At 39.6% G+C, this 22130-nt stretch overlaps 1 protein-coding gene across 15 annotated transcripts in view; it reads left to right on the top strand.

The window, feature by feature from the left end:
* Window positions 1–22130, top strand: part of Scmh1 (sex comb on midleg homolog 1) — a 125051-nt gene that overhangs the window by 84419 nt on the left and 18502 nt on the right. For all 15 annotated transcript variants that reach the window (XR_001784153.2, XR_003954960.1, XR_003954959.1 and 12 more), the window contains 2 exons: window positions 15716–15945; window positions 18518–18644. Coding sequence is in view for 11 of the 15 variants with exons in the window: in XM_006503149.3 (XP_006503212.1) it covers window positions 15716–15945; window positions 18518–18644 (357 nt within the window). In the remaining 4 variants the exon portion in view is untranslated. The remainder of the gene's footprint in view (window positions 1–15715; window positions 15946–18517; window positions 18645–22130) is intronic.

The raw sequence follows: 22130 nt of genomic DNA on the forward strand, positions 1-22130 counted from the left end.
GCAACACCTACGTCAACAAGACCATACCTCATTCTTCTAATCCTTTCAAATAGCACCACTCCCCAATGAGTAAGCATTCAAATACATGAGCCTATTGGGGCCATTTTTAGTCAAACCATTAGGCAATACCATATTCACTTCCAGATTCTGAGACACAAATGGAGTTGGTTAAAATATAATCCTAGACTACAGATGGGAACGAATAGAGATAAGATGAGCACAAGTAAGGTGAACTTCAGGTCATGCCTGAGTGTTATTACTAGCTAGATTAAAGGGACCCTGCCTTTAGAGGTCACAGTTTTGAGAGTAGGGAGACCAATTGTAGCTTTAGAGGACCAAACGTGCCAAAGAACCCTTAACCTAGATAAGAGGACTGGAGATTGAAGATTTGGAAACTTACAAATTAAGGAACAACTAATCTAAGATCTAAAGAATAGAAAAGTAGAGAGTGGAAACAGATGAGCAGAGGCGCAGAATTTTGTTGTTGCTGGTGGCTTTTCATTTTATTTTCAGTGTTTGAGTATTTTGTGTACATGTATGTCTATGCACCATGTGCATGTCTAGTGCCAGAAAGGGCCAGAAGACAGCATCATATATCAGGAACTGGTGCTACAGAGAGTTGTGAGTCTCTGTGTAGGTGCTGGAATGTGAACCTGGGTCCTGTAGAAGAGCAACCAGTACTCTTAACCACTGAGCTAGCTCTCCAGCTCCTGTGGTAGCTTTGTAAGTCAGAGTCTCACACTGTAGCCCCAGCTGGCCTGGAACCCACTGTGTAGATGGGGGTGTCCCCAGAACTTGCAGCCATTTTCTTGCTTCCTGTGGGCACGAGATACAGATGTACACCACTCTACCTGGCTCCCAATTTAAAAAAAAAAAAAAAACAAAAACCAAAAAACCAACAATAAAAAAGGAGAAGTTGAAGACAGAAAAAAGATTGAATATCTAGATCTTAAGGAGAGGAATAGAGATGAGATGAAAGAGGAAGGCACAAGAAATGCAAAGCTTCCCATAGTGGCCATTTGATACATGGGTCTTTATTTTATAAGCTGTGAAGGCTGTTGAGTGGTTGTAAGTGGCAAAGTTACAGGTCAGGTTCATTTTCAGGAAAACCATCTTGGCAGCACAAGATGGTGTTCGGAGCCAATGGCAAGAGGTGTCAACTAGCCAGCTGCTGAAGTCACTAGTATTCCATGTGACAGAGGAGAAGCTTTTCAGGGAAAAAGAGCTAAGACTGAAGCCATCTCTCTCTCTTTGTTAAGGATGCTAAGATGTAAGGTAGAAAGTAATGCTTATTTTCACACCTATTTTAATGGTGGTTTATATTTATTTAGGAGTCTATCCCTATAAGCTGAAATCAATTAAGTTTTTAATATAAGCATTAATGAAGATCTAAAGTTCTCTCTTCCATCTCAAGGAATTTAGTTTTTTTTAACCTGAATCTGTGTTAAATAGAACTAATTTATTAATTATATTTTTATATCATCACATGTCACATGGGTAGCCATGTTTATTGAGTGGTTTTGGTGAGATAGATTATACTATCATTTCATTTCATTTCAGTTGATGCTCATGTGATGTCATTATTCTGACATTATTTACTTGATTAAAAATGGCAGTACTAATATTTACTAAAGTTGTATGAGCAGATTAAAAGCCATTTTAACTAGTGCTCTTTTTCTAACTTTGGAAATTTGATGGCCACTGTTAAGAATGGCACATACCACCTCTGTGTTTATAAATACGTGTACACTTCTATGCCTGGACCACCTCCTGCTTCTGCTCAGCTTCCGTTTCTAATAAGGTACAAGAGACTGTCTCTTCAGGAAACTTGTGATAGCTAGGATGCTCCTCATAAGGAAGCATTCAGTAGCCATGCCAAAAAGAAAAAAAAGTATGTGAATTTTGGTTAATGAGTAAAGTCATTGATGCCCTGGATGAGAACGACTGCTTTTCTCTTTTTCTCTTTTTTACTCCTCTTTTTTTTTTAAAGATTTATTTATTTATTTATTTATTATATGTGTATGCACTGTAGCTGTCTTCAGACACTGCAGAAGAGGGCATCAGATTTTTGTTATGGATGGTTGTGAGCCACCATGTGGTTGCTGGGATTTGAACTCAGTACCTTTGGAAGAGCATATGGCACTCTTAACCGCTGAGCCATCTCACCAGCCCCTATTCCTCATTTTTTAGTCCCAACATAAGGCATATCATAGCTAATAAACTAGTTGTCTTCACCATTTCCCCGAACTGATATACGAGTTCCTTATTCGGTTCACACAAAACACATCAGATGTCATTATTCCATCTTTGGTCTTGTGACATCTTCACACCTAGCAACCTTGACCTTTATTCATACATCTCCTTAACACGTGTAGACCATCTCCTGTTAGCAATGTGAGGCTTGGTGGAGGTTATGGAGAGTGTCTGCTCTAAATGTAGATTGAAACTTGAAATGAAAAGGTTTGTAGGTTCAAAGCACTCTAATAAACGGCCTACTATGTGATACTCATACCTAAATGAAAATGCCCAGGCATCCCAATAGAAAAGGAACTGCACATTCATTCATGAAGTATTCAGATTTGATCAGGAAGAGCATGTATTATTTTTGTGATGTGAGATTTGTGCAGTGAGCCACTGTTCCATAAATAGTCCTTTCTTGATTGCATGCTTATTGGCACAAACAGAAGTAGAAATGTGGAGAAATGAGATGTAGTGCTCACTCTAAAATGAAGCAGAGAACTTGGGTTTTTCTCACTGATTCTAATTAAATCTGCCAGATGACCAAAATATCTTGCTCCATGCCTCTCTTCAAAGTACCTTAAGCTATGCCTCCGGGGTCCTTGCTGATGCCCAGATACTTGAGAATGAGAGTAGGTTTGGGTATATGTATTAGTATCTTTCAAATCCCTAGAAACAGTGAGATCTGACTTAAGCAGGTCAAAACTGCTTATTTTGTGGAAATACATAGAACTCATGGAGGTTTTATTAACAAGCTTTTATTGTATCATGAACCAGCATGAGTACATACTGACTTATAAGACCTTCCTGCTTTTTACATTTTTATTTCATTACATATTTCATACATGTATATAGTATATCTTGATCCTATCTATCCCTTACTTCCCTCTTCCAACTCTTCTAAGGACCCCCAATCACAGTACTATGTGTACCTGCATGAGCATGGGTCACCCATGGCAGCATAGGGAATCCAGTAATAAGCCACACTCTCTGGGGAGAAAAAGATTATTCTTTCCTTAGTAGCTGTCAGCTGTTCAGGGTTAGGATACCCTCTTCCTGCTTTGTGCTGGAATTGCTAACTGGGTTGGTTTTGTGCAGATTTTATGTGTATAGGTAACCACAATATCTATAAGTTCATGTGTGCAATAGCCATGTTAAGGCTAAGGGTCAGAATTTCATAGCCCTTCTGACTTCCACTTTCTTTCTATCCCCTCTCTGGAGATGTTTCCTGAGCTCTGGGGTGGTGACACAGATGTCCCACCCAGGCAAAGGACTCAGAGTCACTTGTTCTTAGAGCTTAGATATCCCCACCACAAAAAAAAAAAAAAAAAAATTTAGTCTTAAGAATTTTTCCTCAGTTCTCTAGATTTGCAGTTACAAATGAGGACTCCATTGTTTCTTTTTAAGTGATGGTATGTTAAATACATTTAGGTATCTTTTTCTATGCTGAATATTAAAGCCTTAAGTTTTGGGTCTTAATAATCTAACCAGAGGAAAAATTTAAGCATACATACATACATACACACACACACACACACACACACACACACACACACACACACACACACACACATACACAGAGAGAGAGAGAGAGAGGGAGAGGGGGAGGGAGAGAGGGAGAGGGGGAGGGAGAGAGAGAGAATTATGTTATATTTTATGTATCTGTTTCTAATTCCATATGCTCTGTTACTGCTGTAGAGAAGATAAAATTAGCAATAACTTCTTCTTTAGGACACCTATGACTGCCTACTAAGGTTTATTTAGAAAAATATAGAAAGCAGTAGAATCCTAAAGTCATTTATTATTATATAGAGACATGCTTAATTTCTTATCATCCCTCACTTCTATGCTCCATTTTTTCTCTTTAAGTAATGGTATGTTAAACACATTTAGACATCTTTTCTATGCCAAATACTAGAACCTTAAGTTACGGTCTCAAAAATACAAGACAGTCAAAGAAAAAGAGTATTTTTAAGAACCTTGGCTGCTATCCACTTATCAGTGAGTACATATTGTGCGAGTTCCTTTGTGATTGGGTTACTTCACTCAGGATGATACCCTCACTTAGGATACCCAAGATATAAGATACAACTTGCCAAACGCATGAAATTCAAGAAGAACGAAGACCAAAGTGTGGACACTTTACCCTTTCTTAGAAATGGGAACAAAACACCCATAGAAGGAGTTACAGAGACAAAATTTGGAGCTGTGACGAAAGGATGGACCATCTAGTGACTGCCATATGCAAGGATCCATCCCATAATCAGCTTCCAAATGCTGACACCATTGCATACACTAGCAAGATTTCACTGAAAGGACCCAGTTATAGCTCTCTCTTGTGAGACTATGCCGGGGCCTAGCAAACACAGAAGTGGATGATCACAGTCAGCTATTGGATGGGTCACACGGCCCCTAATGGAGGAGCTAGAGAAATTACCCAAGGAGCTAAAGGGAACTGCAACCCTATAGGTGGAACAACAATATGAACTAACCAGTACCCGGGAGCTCTTGTCTTTAGCTGCATATGTATCAAAAGATGGCCTAGTCGGTCATCACTGCAAAGAGAGGCCCATTGGACTTGCAAACTTTATATGCCCCAGTACAGGGGAACGCCAGGACCAAAAAGGGGGAGTGGGTGGGTAGGGGATTGGGGGGGGTGGGTATGGGGGACCTTTGGGATAGCATTGAAAATGTAAATGAGGAAAATACCTAATTTTTTTTTAAAAAAAAAAGAACCTTGACTGCATTTTTACTTTTAAAATGTATTTTTCATGTTTAGCCAAAAATCTTTCTATTAAAAGCTACCAGAAAACAGTATCCAGGTAGAATTTTGGCTGCTTTTATCATGTGGGTCTAAGATTATATAGCATACAGATACAATGTTCCTAACTACAATTATTGCAAATCAGAAGCAAATAGGTTGATTTTTTTGCCTGTTTTTTACTATTCTTATATGTATGTTATTGTTCAAAAACAGGCCTTATCTGGAGTTATGACTGTGAAGCTCAAAAGTATTCCCTAGGGAAGAAAATGTGTATAATCTGTCTAAAACCCATGCCTAATGCTTTGGCAGCTACATATAATCTTGATTAACCTCTGTTGTGGGTTTATAGTCTACTAAGGACTTTTAAAAAGAGCATTGAAAAAGTAGTTAACATAGAGCAAAATCCTGAACTCAAAGCTTATATATTATAGCTATGCCTCTAGCACCTAGCATGGTAAAGATCAAGTTTAGGAAATATAGGTAACAGTATTGTCCTTAGTAAGTTACATTTCTCAGACTACAAATAAATAAGCAAAAGGCTGAAGACACACTTCAGTGCAAAATGTTTGTGTAGTATTTGGTAATCTTGATTGAATCAGTTATTTCATTATTTCCTAAATTAATTTTCTAATTTTCTAATTTTACTCACATTCATTAACTGACATGATCCCCGCAAGAAAGTTATTGACAACTATGCTAAGCCAATTAAAGTTTTTAGTTCTTTTATTAATGGCCAGACCAAGAACAAGCTCATACTCTGAAAAGTCTACCCAAGCTTAGAGGTACAACTTTTTACATCAGTGTTTGAAGGGGCCTTATGGACGGACTTGTGGGTGTGTGGCTAGTAACATCTGTTTTTTTTTTTTTTAAGGTCAGTGGTTACTTCCTAGTTCCTATGTAGTACATTTGGGCCTTGGTCAAGATCATGGACAATCCCAGGAGCATGGCCAAGGCAAATGTGGCTGTTAGTAGGGGTAGAAGACTGGCAAGTGACCAGGCAGGCAGGATATAACGTTAGGATGGTATGGTGTCACTTCAGTCATTTCATTAACCAGAATCATTCAATAAGTGAGAGCTTTCTTTGCAGCCCCCTAGGAGGAACAACAATATGAACTAACCAGTAACCCCAGAGCTCCCTGAGACTAAACCACCAATCAAAGAAAACACATGGTGGGACTCATGGCTTTAGCTGCATATGTAGCAGAGGATGGCCTAGTCGGTCATCAATGGGAGGGGAGGCTCTTGGTCCTGTGAAGGTTCTATGCCCAAGTATAGAGGAATGCCTGGGCCAGGAAGCAGGAGTGGGTGGGTGGGTGAGCAGGGGGAGGGGGGAGAGGATAGGGGATTTTCGGAGGGGAAACTAGGAAAGGGGATAACATTTGAAATGTAAATAAAGAAAATATCTAATAAAAAAAATTAAAAGAGAGCTTTCTCTTTCCCCTGACAGCTTTACTACCATTTGCCATGTTCTTAGAAGCTAATATGGTCAAGTTAATTAGCACACAAACTGCTGCTCCCAGGGCTTCCATGATGAGGAAGCTCTGATGGTGAAAGCATCCTAGCTGTTGGCAGGAGTATGAGGAACACTGCTCAGCAGTCAGGAGCAGATGAATGCTGGTGCTCCCTGGCTCTCTTCTCTTTGTTCAGAGAAAGCTTTCTTTCTTCTAGGCTACATAACAAAGACTAGAATGGTGTCCAGCTCTACCACTTTACCTTTGAGGAAGCTTGCTCTCCTCGTTTGTTAGGAGGCACTGCCAGTCTTCACAAGAGTTTCTTTAAGGCCACGTGAAAGCCCAGGTGTATAAGAACTTAAGTACTGAGGATTGAGGACTTAATTCTTTCCACCTTAGTAGAACTGAAATGTATTGGAGTATACTTATATCCTTCATCCTTCTCCGATATAAGACAGTCATTAAAGTGGTTAATCATCTACATCTAGAAAAGTGAGAAAAGATTATGTTTAAATGTCAAATTCAAGGTCATATCATAAGGGACAGAACTAGAATTAGGTCCCTGGTCCCTGGTCCCTGATATCATCTCTTTTGTCAAGCAAGATAATTAAGTTAGAACGTGCAAGGTGGATTGGGGCTTTCTAATGGGAAGGACTTCCAGATCTTCCCCCAGGATAGCTGCTTTGGATGTAGTTATTATGGAGCTATTAAATTAGCCTGAAACCTCATCTCAGTGTTGCTCACAAAAGACACGCATGACCTGATTTCTCAGAACTGTCCAATATAACTGTTTTCCTCTCTCTAGATCTTTCAGTCCAGCGAATTCGATTTTCTCCCCAGTTTATAGTTGTGTACTGTATGCTTACGCTTTAGAGAAAAGGAGAAACAAAACTATTAGAATTGCAGAAAAGAGCTGGGACAGAGTTCTTCCCTTGTTATCTGGCTTCACTTCAGTTCTGTGGACGTGTGCTAAGTACCAACTAAGAGCCCTGTTTGTCATATGACTAATTATCTCTTTACTCAACTTAGGTTGATAGTCTATCACTATCTTGGGACCAATAATAATCAGTTTAAAGTGGGCCATTTGGCTTGTTTAGTTATTCCAGCTAAGGCATAAAATAAGAAGAACACTGAATTTAAATGAGTTAAGGTTTTTTTTCTATACAAGAAAGAAAAGAACTTTCTCACAGTATTGCTGTAGATAGAGAGCTCTAATATTGTCAACTTTAGTAGTAGTGTATGTGCTGGGCTGTTTTGTAGATATTTATATTGTGTTACTTTTCCAGTTGTTGTGACCAATACCTAACAAAAATGAGGCAAGGAAGGGAGGCTTTCCCTGCCTTACAGTTTGAAGACAGCGGCCATCATGGCAAGGAGCAGGTGGGGACAGAGGGAGTCTAGCTTTTGGCAAGAATGTGAGGCATATCACATCAGCAGTCAGAAAGTGGACAGGAATTAGTGCTGGAAACACACTGGTTTTTCTACTCTCTACTTTTTATTTGGTCTAAGACCCCCAGCCTGAGAAACAGGACCACCTACATTTGAGGTAGATCTTCACATCTCCTTAAAACTTTGTAGAAATAACCTCACAAACACACCTAGAAACTTGTCTACTAAAAGATTCTAACATCAAGTAGACAAGATTAACTGTCAAATATATTTTAAAGACTTCAAACAAATTTTATATATATATTTTCATATTGCTGCAGAAGAAATTAAAACATAGAACTTTAAAAATATATTTTCTCCAATTTATTTTTTTATTCTGTGTGTGAATGTTTTTCCTGCATTATGTCTGTGAGCCATGTGTGTGCCTGATGCCTAAGGAGGCCAAGAAAGGATGTAGACTCCTTGGGACTAGAGTTACAGACAGTTGTGAACTGTTGTGCGGGTGCTGCAGCAGTTTCTAGCAGATGTGCTGGAAGAGCAGCCAGTGTTTTTAACTGCAGAGCCATTTCTCCAGTCCAGACTGAACTTTTAAAAACAGGAGTATATGAACACATATTCACAGAAACAAACAAACCAGGTATCCATGAACAGATAAACAGAAATGTGGTTATGAAACTCAGTGTTAAAAAAAAGACTGGGATGAGGGGAGGGAGGGAAAGAATGAATATGAATGCCCTCTATAATAATATGGACAAACCCAGAGGGCTTTTTGCTAAGTGAAATAAGCCAAACGTAAAAGGATAATACTACATGATTCTACTCATATGAAGTATCTAAAATAGCCAAATGTATAGAAGCAGACTAGATTGGCAATTGCCAAAGGGTAGTGACACATGGTAAGTTCAGAGACCTACTGTATAACACAATGCCTATATATACTGTGTGCTTAAGATATTGTTAGGAGTGTAGTTCTCATGTTAAATGTTCTTATCACACACACAAAAGGAACTCATAATGAATCAGAAAAAAATTTTTTGGAGCTGATGACTATGGTTTTTACCTTGATTATGGTATCATAAGTATGTGCATGTATCCAAGCTTATCAAACAATGTACATTAAAGTTATGCATACTTATATACAAAAGAAACTTTTTATTTTTATGTGTGAGTGTATGTTTTGCATGCATGTAAGTCTGTGTCCACAGGCCAGAGGAGGACATGAACTGAAGTATGGTTGTGAGCTGCCACATAGCCGCTAGTAATCAAACCTGAGTCCTGGAAGAGCAGCCAGTGCTCTTAACCACTGAGCAATCTTTCTAGACCTGAGAAAGCTACCCCTGAAAGCTAGGTTTTAAAAGTATTTAGTAGTGAATAAATATTGCTCAAGAAATAACATTACACAAGTAGACGTTTGGTTACCAGTGATGCCCATAAAGTAGTGTAATTGTCATCTCCGAGTCTTACTGCCTCCCTCTGCTAACCTAGGCCTAGTCCTGGGAGCCTCTAGCCTCTTTACAGTTTTATCTAGGCCTAGAGTGTTTTCAGCCTCTGAGAGTTACTGCTGCATAAGCTCACCCCTTCCTCGATCTTTCTGAACTCTGGCTGGCTGGTCAATTCAGCTGTTCTGGTTCAAACCTCCTCTCCACACTGATTCAATCTGGCTCCTCTCCGCTTCTCCTAAATTGTGCTTTTCTACCTCAAACTAACTTCAGCAATCTGTTCTCATCTTCTGGCTCCTTCTCATTCTCTGGCTTGTTCTCTTTTCCTGTGTCTAGCTGGTTCTCTCTCTGCAAACTGTCTTGTACAACTGTCCAATAAAAATGCCTCCTTCCTTCTTCCCCTCTCTGCACTGCTCTTTTAAGTAGCTTCCCTTCCCTCTCTTCTCATGAGAGTTGGGCATATCCCATTCTGTCAGATCTTTCTCTGATTTGTCACTTTTTCTGCCACTCAATTAGACATTACTTTGAAACATGGGTGTTTCCTTTTACAAAGGAACTTCACCTTCATTGTTTGGGATGAATGGTATATTCTAAGGGTGTCTCTGTATTTCAGCCATAGGGATTAAAGGTGTATGCTAAGGGCTGAGCCACACACCACAGGTCTGGTCTTTCAGTAAATAACACTGTCTCGGGGTTCACAGCTGATCAAATATCCTGCAACAGAGTAGCCTCTGGAAAACTCCATCATGAGAGAATGAATGTGAAAAGGGAAAATAATACTGATCACCATTAGAAACTCAAGAAGGATCTTTTTCCTTTCTTTTTGTGTCTCTGTGTATGCATGTTCGTGTGTACACATAAGCATATACATGAGTGCACATGAGTTTGGAGGACAGAGGCCAAACTTGGATATCATTCCTCTTCAGACACTGTCTGCCTTGGATTTTAGAGGCAAGGTCTCTTATTAACCAGCTTCAGGGATTTATGTTCCCATCTCAACACTGTGGTAACAAGCATATACCATAATGCCTGGCTTTTTATATACATGCTGGTGATCAAACTCAGATCCATGTGTTTGGGCAGCAAGCATGTTACTCTGACTAAGCAGTCTCCCCTAAAATTCCCCAGAGCACACTCTGAGAACTGCTATCTTCATAACTTGTTTTTAAAGACAAAGTCTCTTTCTATGGTTCAGGCTGACCTTGAATTCACACAGTCTACTTACCTGGGCTCCCCAAGTGCTTGCGATGTGAGCTACCATTCTTAGCTTAAATAGCATTTACAAATCTGTCCCTCTTTTTTAAATGTGTATGTGTGCTGTAGGACAAACCCAGGACTCATGATACTCACGAACACATGTTCTGTCAGTGCCCAGCCTAAATCCATTTTACTAATAGTGTACATGTGAATAATTTCAACTTTTCAGTTATTAAAAATAGCACAAGAGGACCATGCCTAGGTCCATGGTCCTGCTGCAGCCAAGGTGTATTGATGTCTGTGGCCCTTTTACCATGGAAGGCCAGGTAGACATCCATATTCTGTGCTGCCACCTAAAGCCATGTTGATGTCCATGGACCGGGCTGCCACTGGGGCCCATATTGGTGTCCATAGCCTGTGCTATAGCAGAGGGTCATGCTGATGTTTATATTTTTGGCCTGTACTGTCACCAAGGGTTATGATGGTGTCCATGGCCTGTATTTTCCCAGAGGCCATGTTGATGTGCATGATCTGTACTGCCACCAGAGACCATGTGGAAGCCCAATATGTGCTCCCTTCCTTTTAAGGGCAACCCCCCACCCTACTTTTGTAGTTGTATCAATGACTGCAGACTTACAGTTGAGAAAGGCAGACATAGAAAATTTCTCTGACAACCCCTACCACCCACTCCCACCACTTCCAAAAAATAACAGTCTAGATGAAAAGCCATTGAGGAGAACTCTTAAAAACTGTGATGAAGTGATGCTGAAGTGTAGCTCTCCGCAATTGATAGCATCTGGCACGGGTGCGGGTGGGGAAGGACTCAGATTTCTTTATATATATATATTTTATTAGGTATTTTCCTCATTTACATTTCCAATGCTATCCCAAAAGTCCCCCATACCCTCCCTCCCACTTCCCCATCCACCCTCTCCCACTTCTTGGCCCTGGCGTTCCCCTGTACTGGGACATATAAAGTTTGCGTGTCCAATGGGCCTCTCTTTCCAGTGATGGCCGACTAGGCCATCTTTTGATACATATGCAGCTAGAGTCAAGAGCTCCTGGGTACTGGTTAGTTCATAATGTTGTTCCACCTATAGGGTTGCAGATCCCTTTAGCTCCTTGGGTACTTTCTCTAGCTTCTCCATTGGGGGCCCTGTGATCCATCCAATAGCTGACTGTGAGCATCCACTTCTGTGTTTGCTAGGTCCCGGCATAGTCTCACAAGAGAGAGCTATATCTGGGTCCTTTCAGCAAAATCTTGCTAGTGTGTGCAATGGTGTCAGCGTTTGGAAACTGATTATGGGATGGATCCCCGGATATGGCAGTCTCTAGATGGTCCATCCTTTCGTCACAGCTCCAAACTTTGTCTCTGTAACTCCTTCCATGGGTGTTTTGTTCCCAATTCTATGAAGGGGCAAAGTGTCCACACTTTGGTCTTCGTTCTTCTTGAGTTTCATGAGTTTAGCAAATTGTATCTTATATCTTCGGTATCCTAAGTTTCTGGTCTAATATCCACTTATCATTGAGTACATATTGTGTGAGTTCCTTTGTGATTGGGTTACCTCACTCAGGATGATGCCTTCCAGGTCCATCCATTTGCCTAGGAATTTCATAAATTCATTCTTTTTAATAGCTGAGTAGTACTCCATTGTGTAAATGTACCACATTTTCTGTATCCAGATGCCCCTCAACAGAGGAATGGATACAGATTTCTTTAAGAGGCTGGGAGTTTTACCGTGCTCCACTGAGTATATGGGCAATATAAATTGGGTACTGCTGCCGCTGCTTCCTCCTCCTCCACCTCTTCCTCTTCTTCCTCTCCCTCTTTCTCTTCTTACTTTTCCTCTTTCTCTTCTTCTTTTTCAAGGGGAGTCACAAGGATGAGGAAGCAGACCTGGGAGGACTGGGAAGTGTGATCAGGGTGCATGATGTAAAATTTCCAAATAATCAATGAAAATATTATATTGGAAAAATACTGCTTTTAACATATATGTGATATAAGTATGCTAGGACCTCTTGGAGTGTATACCTATGATTGCAATTGCTAAATCATGTGGTAAATACATCCTCTGATTTATTCAGTAATTCATATGATGCCCTACCATAATGTGACTCAGTAAGCCACACTTGACATGAGATGTTGCCAGAGTAAGTATGTAAATCTTATCAATTGATCTATTATCCCTTTTCAAATGTATATTCCCCCTAGGCTCTAAACCAAACTGTACATTGCTTTAACTGTATGTCACTCTCACCTTCAGAATATAGAATAATTCCTGTATTTTTCTCTCTGTAACAAGGCCAGTCATTTTGTTAGTTTTGGTGTGTTTGACCTCAAAAAGAATTGATTTGAAGGAAAGATGGTGTGTATGTGATATTCTTGGTCCATCACATTATAAGATAAACCGGGGTGTTCTAGCTGTGGTGGTGTTAGCTTTGATCATAGGTCAGGATGCTACCTTTTCCACTTTCCTGGAACTTCATCCTCACTTTCTGTTGGATTCATTTTTAGGCCACTCTTTAGTCTCCTCTGCTAGACCGTCTTCTATCTAACTGATGCACATTAATGTGTCTTAGAAATTATCTTCTTTCCTCTTTTCTTGATTATGTATTCATAGTCAACAAAATCTCATTTATTCTAATGGTTTTACATACCAGTAAACACACTGATGATTCTCAAATTTTTATCTTCAAATCCAGCATCTCCTCCAGATTCAGATATATAACTCCCTAATTAACATTTCCATATTTTAACGTCTAATAGGCAGTTCATAAGAAACAAGTTTAGAAACTCAGTTCCAGATCTCTTTCTCTGGTGTTTTCCATCTCAATAAAAAGCATCATTATTCTCCCAGCTGGTCCAGCTAATAACATTGTATCATGTAAACTCCTCGTTTTCATTAGATAAGATTTTAATTGAATGTGTTCAGTATATTTTCCTGGTTTGTTTGCTAATGTTTGGCTACATTTAATCAAGTAGATGTAACTTTTATGTGAATAATGGGGATCTGAACTTGGACCCTCATTCTTGTGTGGCAAGAACTGAGCCTTCTCTTCAGCCCTATTTTGTCTTCTCTGTTTCTTTTATTCTGCTACAGTTCATTTTAAGCATCTCAAAGTCTCCCTCATAGTATCTAGTTCCTTCAAATTGATTTATCTTGTCAATCTAGATTACTTTGTTCTGTTTTTAAACTTCACAAATTGTACGTGTATTCTGGCTTTTTTTATTTAATTTTTATTTGGCTTCTTTTATGTAGCATATTTCTATGAGATTGAGCTATGTTGTTACATATAAAAATGGTTAGCAGTAGTTCATTGTGTTTCTTGTGATGGTCCTCTGTATGAGTATTCTACATTTTTTTAGAAATCTGTTCTGCTGTTTGTCATTTGAGTTGTTTCCATCATTTACCTCACAAAAAAATGTGATGTCCAGCATGTGTCTGATGGTGGCCATATCTTTTGTTGGATCATAAGGTATGCAACTAAATAATTTTCCAAAATGACTTATGTTCAGACCAGTAGTATTGAATTCTAGTTGCTTCACATCCTTCACCCCTATTAGGGATAGATTTTAATCCTTTTGATTTTGGAAATTTTGATGGGATATAGTAATTTCAAATGTTTTGTATGTCTTTGTGTATTTATATGCTGGTGTATGTGAGTGCTGGAAATCAGAATTCAGATGAGCATGCTTATACAGCAAGCACCTTACTGACTGCCATCCCCTTAGCAACCCCCAAACCTGTTTGTTTGTTTGTTTGTTTGTTTGTTTTTTGAGATGGGGGTCTCATTGGTCCACTTTACCTGGTAAATTTGGCTGGCTGAGCAGTGAGCCCCAGGTGTCTTCCTATCTCTGCCTTTCCAGAGATAGGACTACAAGTGCACACCACCACAGCCAGCTTTCTTAGATGGGTTCTGGGTTCAGACTTAAGTCTTTGTGCTTGCATAGCAGTGGCTGACCTATCTACCCAACTTGGTCTCCTCAGTCTTAGTGCCATTCTTCTCTAACCTCTCCACATTGCTACCTCAGGTCCAGCTACTCTAACTTCAGACACACAAACACGTTCCCCGGAGTGGAAGCTGTTCTTTCCACTGTTCTGTCTATCCGTAGGACTCAAAGCAGTATATCGTCGATAGCAAGTGCTCAGTTACTATTTGTGTGATGGATTAAGTATTCCTGATCTCGAAATATTCTCAGTTTAAGGAGAAGATGAATGATTGGCATAAAACTAAGGAGTCCTAGAACACAGATATCCACAGAATACTATAGAAGGTATCCTAGTCGGAGAGAACTTAAGTGAAAATGTGGCCCTGTATTAAGCATTGAGAACTGAGTATTGATACGTGTGTAACCAAGAACAATAAGAAGCTCAATATATAGGGCAACTGGAATATAAAAGTAGATGACACAGTATGACATTAGGCATAACTAGAGCACAAAGCAGAAGCAAAATCCCATACTTCTTGGAAATTACAATAAATAACCTTACAGTTAATAAAGAGCAAGCACTTTAAGTTAAGGAGAATGATTCCATATCCATTTTTCACTCCCCTCACTGCAGTTACCATGCTAAAACCTCAACCATGGTGATGTGGCCTTGGCTGTCTGGGCTCAGTTGAAAACAAAAGTTCTTGCCTCACTGAGTAACCTGGGAGAGACATCACTTCCTCTTTAATTAGATCTCTATTCTCATCAGAAGAAGGGTGTAGACACCTGAGCTCTATCCCAGTTCTGAGCCTCTGGGACAGAAGTGCAAGCTATTTTTCCTTCTGTCTGGGTGGTGTGCTGGCTGATCTTATGTCAAATTTACACAAGCTAGAGTTATCTGAAAGGAGGAACCTCAACTGAGAAAATATGCCCATAAAATCCAGCTGTAAGACATTTTCTTAATTAGTGATTGATCGGGGAGGACCCAGCCCATTTGAGTGGCATCTTCCCTAGGCTGGTGGTCCTGGGTTCTATAAGAATGCAGGCTGAGGAAGGCATGCAGAGAAAATCAACAACAGCATGCCTCCAAGGCTTCTACATCAGGCCCGGCCTTCAGTTTCCTACCTTGTTTTGAGTTCCTGTCCTGACTTCTTCAGTGATGGACTACAGTGTGGGAAGTAGTGTAATACCAATACACTTCCTTTCCAGCTTGTTTTCTGGTCATGGCGTTTTGTAGTAATGGAATCCCTAAGACAGATGGAAATGCAGGTGGAGGGATGATAGAATGAATCTTTTTTTCTTACAGTTGTGATTCCAAAGAATCCGTCCCCTTCATCTGATGTGAGCACTGAGAAGCCCAGCATCCACAGCACCAAAACTGTCTTGGAGCATCAGCCAGGGCAGAGGGGCCGCAAACCAGGAAAGAAGCGGGGCCGAACACCCAAGATCCTTATTCCCCATCCCACCTCTACCCCATCCAAGTCAGCTGAACCTTTGAAATTTCCAAAGAAGAGAGGTCCCAAGCCTGGCAGTAAGGTAGGTAAAAACGTGGGTTTCCCAGAAAGAGGTACAGGAGAGCAAAGAGGAAATTCATTCATATGTTTCATCTCAAAAAAGAGCACATCTAGCCATCTTGCCCCCCAAGTGGATGGATTTTAAGAGGAAATCCTATATTTTCATTCCTGCTTAGCTCTTATATGGAGTTTGCTAGTGTTAGAGTAGGAAACAAATTTTGGGTTTTGAGAGGATCTATCTAATGTCTTCCATAGATAACGGTCCTGCCCCTCATTATCTTTCATGAAATAGATGTCTGACATGTAAACAGTGTGTATCAATTCTGTAAATGTATTTCTTTCGTTATTTCTACCACTTCTTTTAAAGCACTTCACTTAATCACTTAATGCCAGGCTATAGTAGTTGCTATCGCATCCATATCATGACTTCACAAATCTCTGAGAAATACTATTAGCATTATTTTATTATGGAGTAAGTTAAAACTTAGACATGTGAAAAGGTTGCAGTGATAGGTTCCTAGATCTAGTTCCAAGGTTGCTACAGCATACACACCTTCTATACCTAAGAGACATATATTTTCTTCTAATGTGGGAAAAGACCAAGTCCAGCTTCACTGAGCATTGTTGCTGAACGTACTACTCCTTCTTAAGTCATTCCATCTATTCATGGATCTCTTTCCCAGGAAAAGTAGTGGTATGAAAGCTTCTCTGTGGCCTCTGTTAGCCTCTCACCTCTACTTGACTCCCAGTGATCAAAGATTTCTCAGAGCCCCCTCCTGAGCTGGATTAATTGAGTCACCCTATGGAAAAAATATCCTGTTCACACTGGATTTCCATTGCAGCTTCCATATTTCCCCAGGGTTAGTTATTTGGCTGACTTATTTGTTGTTCTTATTAGTAACTCTAGCTAACCTCTGTCCTTATAGAATATAAGCTCCTCAGAGTCCATTACCTAATCTTCTCTTTTCCTCCAGCAGTGCCTTATATCTCAGTCTCTTGGGAGCTGTTCTATATATGAAAGATGGATGGATAGGTGGATGGATGAGTGGATGGATGAATGATTTTAGTTATGATGTTGCCACTTTTAGTTGTCTATTTTTTGATTGGATATAAATTCTTAATGTTGTTGCTTAATCTTTCTGTACTTCTGATCTGTTGCTACTAACACCTAACACTCTTTTTTTTTTTTTTCAAGACAGGGTTTCCCTGTGTAGCCCTGGCTGTCCTGGAGCTCACTTTGTAGACCAGGCTGGCCTTGAACCCAGAAATCCACCTGCCTCTGCCTACCAAGTGCTGGGATTAAAGGTGTGCGCCAACACACCCGGCTCTATCTACTACACTCTTATTAGTATTAGTATTGGTATTAGTATTACATTACCACCACCACCACCACCACTATTACTTCTATCTATTACACAGTTACTTTATTACACTTGTTTTCATGTTGTAGAAGAGAAGCTGAAAGCCTTAAGGATACCAAGGCATGTGGGTATATCTTGAGGATAATCAAAAGAGTGAATATATGTATCTGAGAGACTCCAAAGACAAAATAAGAGCCAGTAAGTGGGAAGTTGCACAGAAGGTCTTTGTTTCAAATACAAGGAATTATCTCAAAATAGTAGTAAGCCTTATGGTTGCCAGTGTTTTCTCAGGGACTAGGTGGCGCTGTAAGAGGGCTATTTCAGGAAGAGGAAGACAGAAATATTGAAGCTGATTATATTAAAGGCCCTTTAGGAGCCTTTAAAAACCAAGACTTATGATACTATGATTGCTTCTGCTCTGTCCCTCATGAAGTCTGAAACACAGTAGACCATATCCTCTTTCCATCTTCTTGAAAATAAAGGGGGATCTTAACCCCTTTATTGTTACCAATATCTACTATATGATTCATGGGAAACATTTATTAATACTTATATGTCAAGTGCCATGTGAGGATTGGCACTCAGACCCTCAAAGAGAGCTCTATAGGTTAACCAAAGCCATCAGTGGGTAAGCAGATAGCAATATAATAGTACATGGACAAATGTGGACAAAGAATGGAGTTAAGAGGAAAAGTAAGAGAGCAAGAGAGAACATTTCCTATTGAAGAGAAAGCTTAAAATTCTAAAGATGTAGGCAGATAAAATTGTAGGGTTTTTAGAGAAGTAGTATATTTAGGGACTGTTAGATTATTAAGGGAAGAAGTAGCAGGTAATGAGCTAAAGAGGCGAGAGGCAGAAGAAAGCATTTGGTAGAGTCAGAGGTTCATTTCCATTTAGAGAAAGAAACAAAGTAATAACATTAAACCATAGCATGCTTTCTGCTTTTATCTGCCTAATTTACAAAGGATTTGGAGTTCTTATGATACTGAATCTAACGTGGAAGTGCATTAAGCTCTTTCTCTTCAGAAGATCAAAATTATATACATACATTCAGAAAATGTCACTAAGGACTCTCAGTACATGCAACTTTGAGGCCAGTTACTAAGTAGAAAATAAAGATGACGTGTGGTTCCATTCATAAATATACTGGTTTCGTGAGTATACAGAGTGATAGGGATAGAGGAGAGAAGTCACCTGTTAGAGTAGCAAACCTTTCCGCATCCATTTTAACAGAGGAAACCTCGGACTTTGCTGAGCCCACCACCCACCTCACCAACAACCAGCACCCCTGAACCGGACACCAGCACTGTTCCTCAAGATGCTGCCACCGTCCCAAGTTCAGCCATGCAGGCCCCCACAGGTAAGAGGAGAAGATGGATCTTGTTGCAGTTCCCCCCTGGGGCATAGTCTCTACATTTCCTCTAGTCTTCTACCAATAACTAGCCCTGTCCACTTCTAAATCTAGGTAGAATTTTAAAACAAACAAACAAACAACCTCTTTGGCATTTGAAATTGTCTCGGAGAAGTTTCATTTGTCAGAAGGGGAAAAACTAGGGCAGCTGTTCTGTGAACTCAGAGCTGGAGAAGAACCAGGGCTGATTTCACTTAGTTGGGACATTCCCTTCTTCTTCTTCTTTTTTTTTTTAATCTATTTTTAATTTTATGTACATTGGTGTTTTGCCTACATATATGTCTATATGAGGGAGTCGGATCACCTGGAACTGGAGTTAGAGTTGTGAGCTGCCATGTGGGTGCTGGGATTGAACCTGGGGCCTCTGGGTCCTGGGTTAAGAGCAGCCAGTGTTCTTAACCACTGAACCATTTCCCTAGCTTGGGACGTTCCCTTCTTAATGATCCCTTATAGCATTCCAGTGAGGCTGCCACCATTCAGATTTGGATGAAGAGCTGCTTCTAACTTTTAGAAAAACAATCATTAATGAAGACAAACCTTGATACAGCGAAAATGAATTTTACTTTGGAGACCAGCCAACAAATGATTAATTCATAGCAAAATCTAGTAGTTGATGAGGATGAAAAATCAACCTGGGAGCTAGGGTGTGAGTGCAGGTGCACATGCAAAAGTCATACATATCTGTCCCCATTTTATAGAATATCTTCTATAAAGGTAACTGTAAAATACCTATACCTTTAAAGCATATGCATACCTTTCCAGTGGGGCGATCTTAAAGTACTCATTTGTATGCATCGAGATACTTGGCTGAAAACTTATAGTTACCTAGAGACATCCTTGTGGATATCTATCTCTGCACAAACCCTAAAATATCAAGAGACAGGAGGGGTACTCAGCCATAGTTTCCTCTCCAGATAGCTTCAAAATGCAGGGCCTTCCTATAGCATGTGCAAGGTCTTTGTCTATCTGTTTGCTTGTTGTTTGACTTTTGGGTGGGGAAGGGTTCACATGAATTTTCAGTTGTTCCAACACAATTTATTGAAGAAACTGCTTTTACTCCTTTGTCAAAAACAAGGTGAATTCTTGTAAGTTTATTTCTGGGCTCTATAATATCTTGTTCTGTTTGTCTACTCACTTGCCAGTATATACTCCATGGTTGCAATGACTGTACTAAGTTTTGAGGTCATGAAGTTTCAGGCCCCCAGCTTTCTCTGTCTTCACCTCTAATACTCTATTGGATGGACTAAACTTCCTTTAGCTCCCAATTAAATGGTGTTTGTTTGTTTGTCTTATGAGTTGCCTTGGTCACACATGTGAATGGTGGCATAGGCCTTTAATCCCAGCACTCAGGAGGCAGAGGCAGGCAGATCTCTGTGAGTTTGAGGCCAGCATTATCTACATAGTGAGTTCCAGGACAGCCAGGGCTCTGAAGGGGGAGACCCTGTCTCAAGAAAAAATATAAACCAAATAAACTAAAAAAGAGTTGCTTTGGTCATGGTGCCTCTTTGCAGCAGTAGAACAGTTGAATTACTAAGACGTCGGTATTAATAATTTCGTGTATATTTAAGCATATATGTAAGTATATACATATATATATTTACATATAAGCACTGGTAATCAAATACATTATTGATAATTATTTAGAATAAATTTTAGTAATTAAGAATAAAAACGTTTGTCTTCATTTAGTTTCTCTTAGTTTTTATTTATTTAGTTAGTTAGTTACTTACTTGCTTGCTTGCTTTGGGAATCCAGACTAGGGTCTTGTACATACTAGGCATACTAGCTATACTCCTTAGCCCTTCCTTTTTTATAATCTATTTCTGATCTATATCTTACTAAAGAACTTAACATTTCTTAGAAGATGCTATTTTAGCTTTTCTTTTCTCTGTCTTTTTTTTTTTTTTGGTTTTTTTTTGGTTTGTTTGTTTGTTTTTTGAGACAGGGTCTCTCTTTGTAGGCTGGCCTCGAACTCAGAAATCCGCCTGCCTCTGCCTCCCAAGTGCTGGGATTAAAGGCATACACCACCAATGCCGCGCTATTTTAGCTTTTCTTTTTATTTCTCCTTCACATTTGAAGGAGAATTTTTACAGGGTTCAGAAGTTTGTGTTGGTGGGAGTTTTTCTTTCAATAATTTAGATAGTTTATATTTTCTTTTTGTATGATTCTGAGATATTATCCTATAGATAAGATGATTTTTTTTCCACCTGACTTTTAATTTATGTTGTTCTGGTTTTTGTTAATGAGCTTTTTGTTTGTTTTGATTCTTTGGTGTTTTATTTTGAGACAGTCTTTCAATATTATCCAAGTTGATCTTGAATTCTTTGGGCAACTGATTCTTTGTTCATCCTAGAAAACAGCATGACCAAACACAATTTGTGGAGGAAGGGGTTTATTTGGCTTGCACTTTCACATAATAGTCCACCCTTAAAGGAATTCAGCGCAGCAACCTGGTGGTTTACTCAGCCTGCCTTCTTATACCATCCAGGACCACCTACCCAGGCTTAGCACCGCCCACAGTAGATTGGTCCCTACCACATCAATCATCAATCAAGAAAATTGATGAAACAAGACCAACAGATTTTCCTGTAAGCCAATTGAATGGAGGCAGTTTTTCAATTGAGATACCTCTTCCCAGATAACTCCAACTTGTCCTAGCCACATATTCATTATTAATAGAACATTGTTAGAAAGACACTAGCGCCCAGGCCCCAAACTTATCATAGCATTATTTCAACCATATTCTGTTGGTCAGTGAACCATGGAACCTAAATTCAAGAATTGGGATCCCTAATCTGACCTCACCTCTCAGTGTGGGAGGATTAAAGAATCATGAGCTATATTTTAAAACCACCTCAGACAACTCCCTAAATATAAATTATTTGTATTTTTCTTATTTGAGAAGCTAAATTCTCAGTCCTTCACAGGACTCTTCATCAAAAGTGTCTTCTCTCTGCAATGTCAGGCAGCAGGTCCTCTGAACGAGGTACAGGTAAGTGAAATTTCTTAGCCACAAGACTTAGATGTGATTTTTCATATAGGGAACACGTGACTGTGAACAGGGTCTGGATGGGTTTATTGTGTGTAGCAATCACTAATTGCAGAAATTGTGAAACTCAAATGAGCACATGTGGCAGTTCCTTAACTAGATCCAGCGCTGTTCCTTAGACATTGTAGACTTCTGTTTTGTCCTTTGCCGTTAGACAAGTAGGTATTCTCCTTTCTCCTTGCCTATGAAAAGTTGGGAGTCCAAAAAGATGAAGAGCCAGGGCTGGAAGAACAGGTATTTTCCATTTTGTACTGCCTCTGAACCTTCTTTTTTTATTTTTTTAAGATTTTTTATTTATTATTATATGTAAGTACACTGTAGCTGTCTTCAGACACACCAGAAGAGGGAGTCAGATCTTGTTACAGATGGTTGTGAGCCACCATGTG

Source organism: Mus musculus, chromosome 4, assembly GCF_000001635.26.
Source record: "Mus musculus strain C57BL/6J chromosome 4, GRCm38.p6 C57BL/6J".
Taxonomy (NCBI): domain Eukaryota; kingdom Metazoa; phylum Chordata; class Mammalia; order Rodentia; family Muridae; genus Mus; species Mus musculus.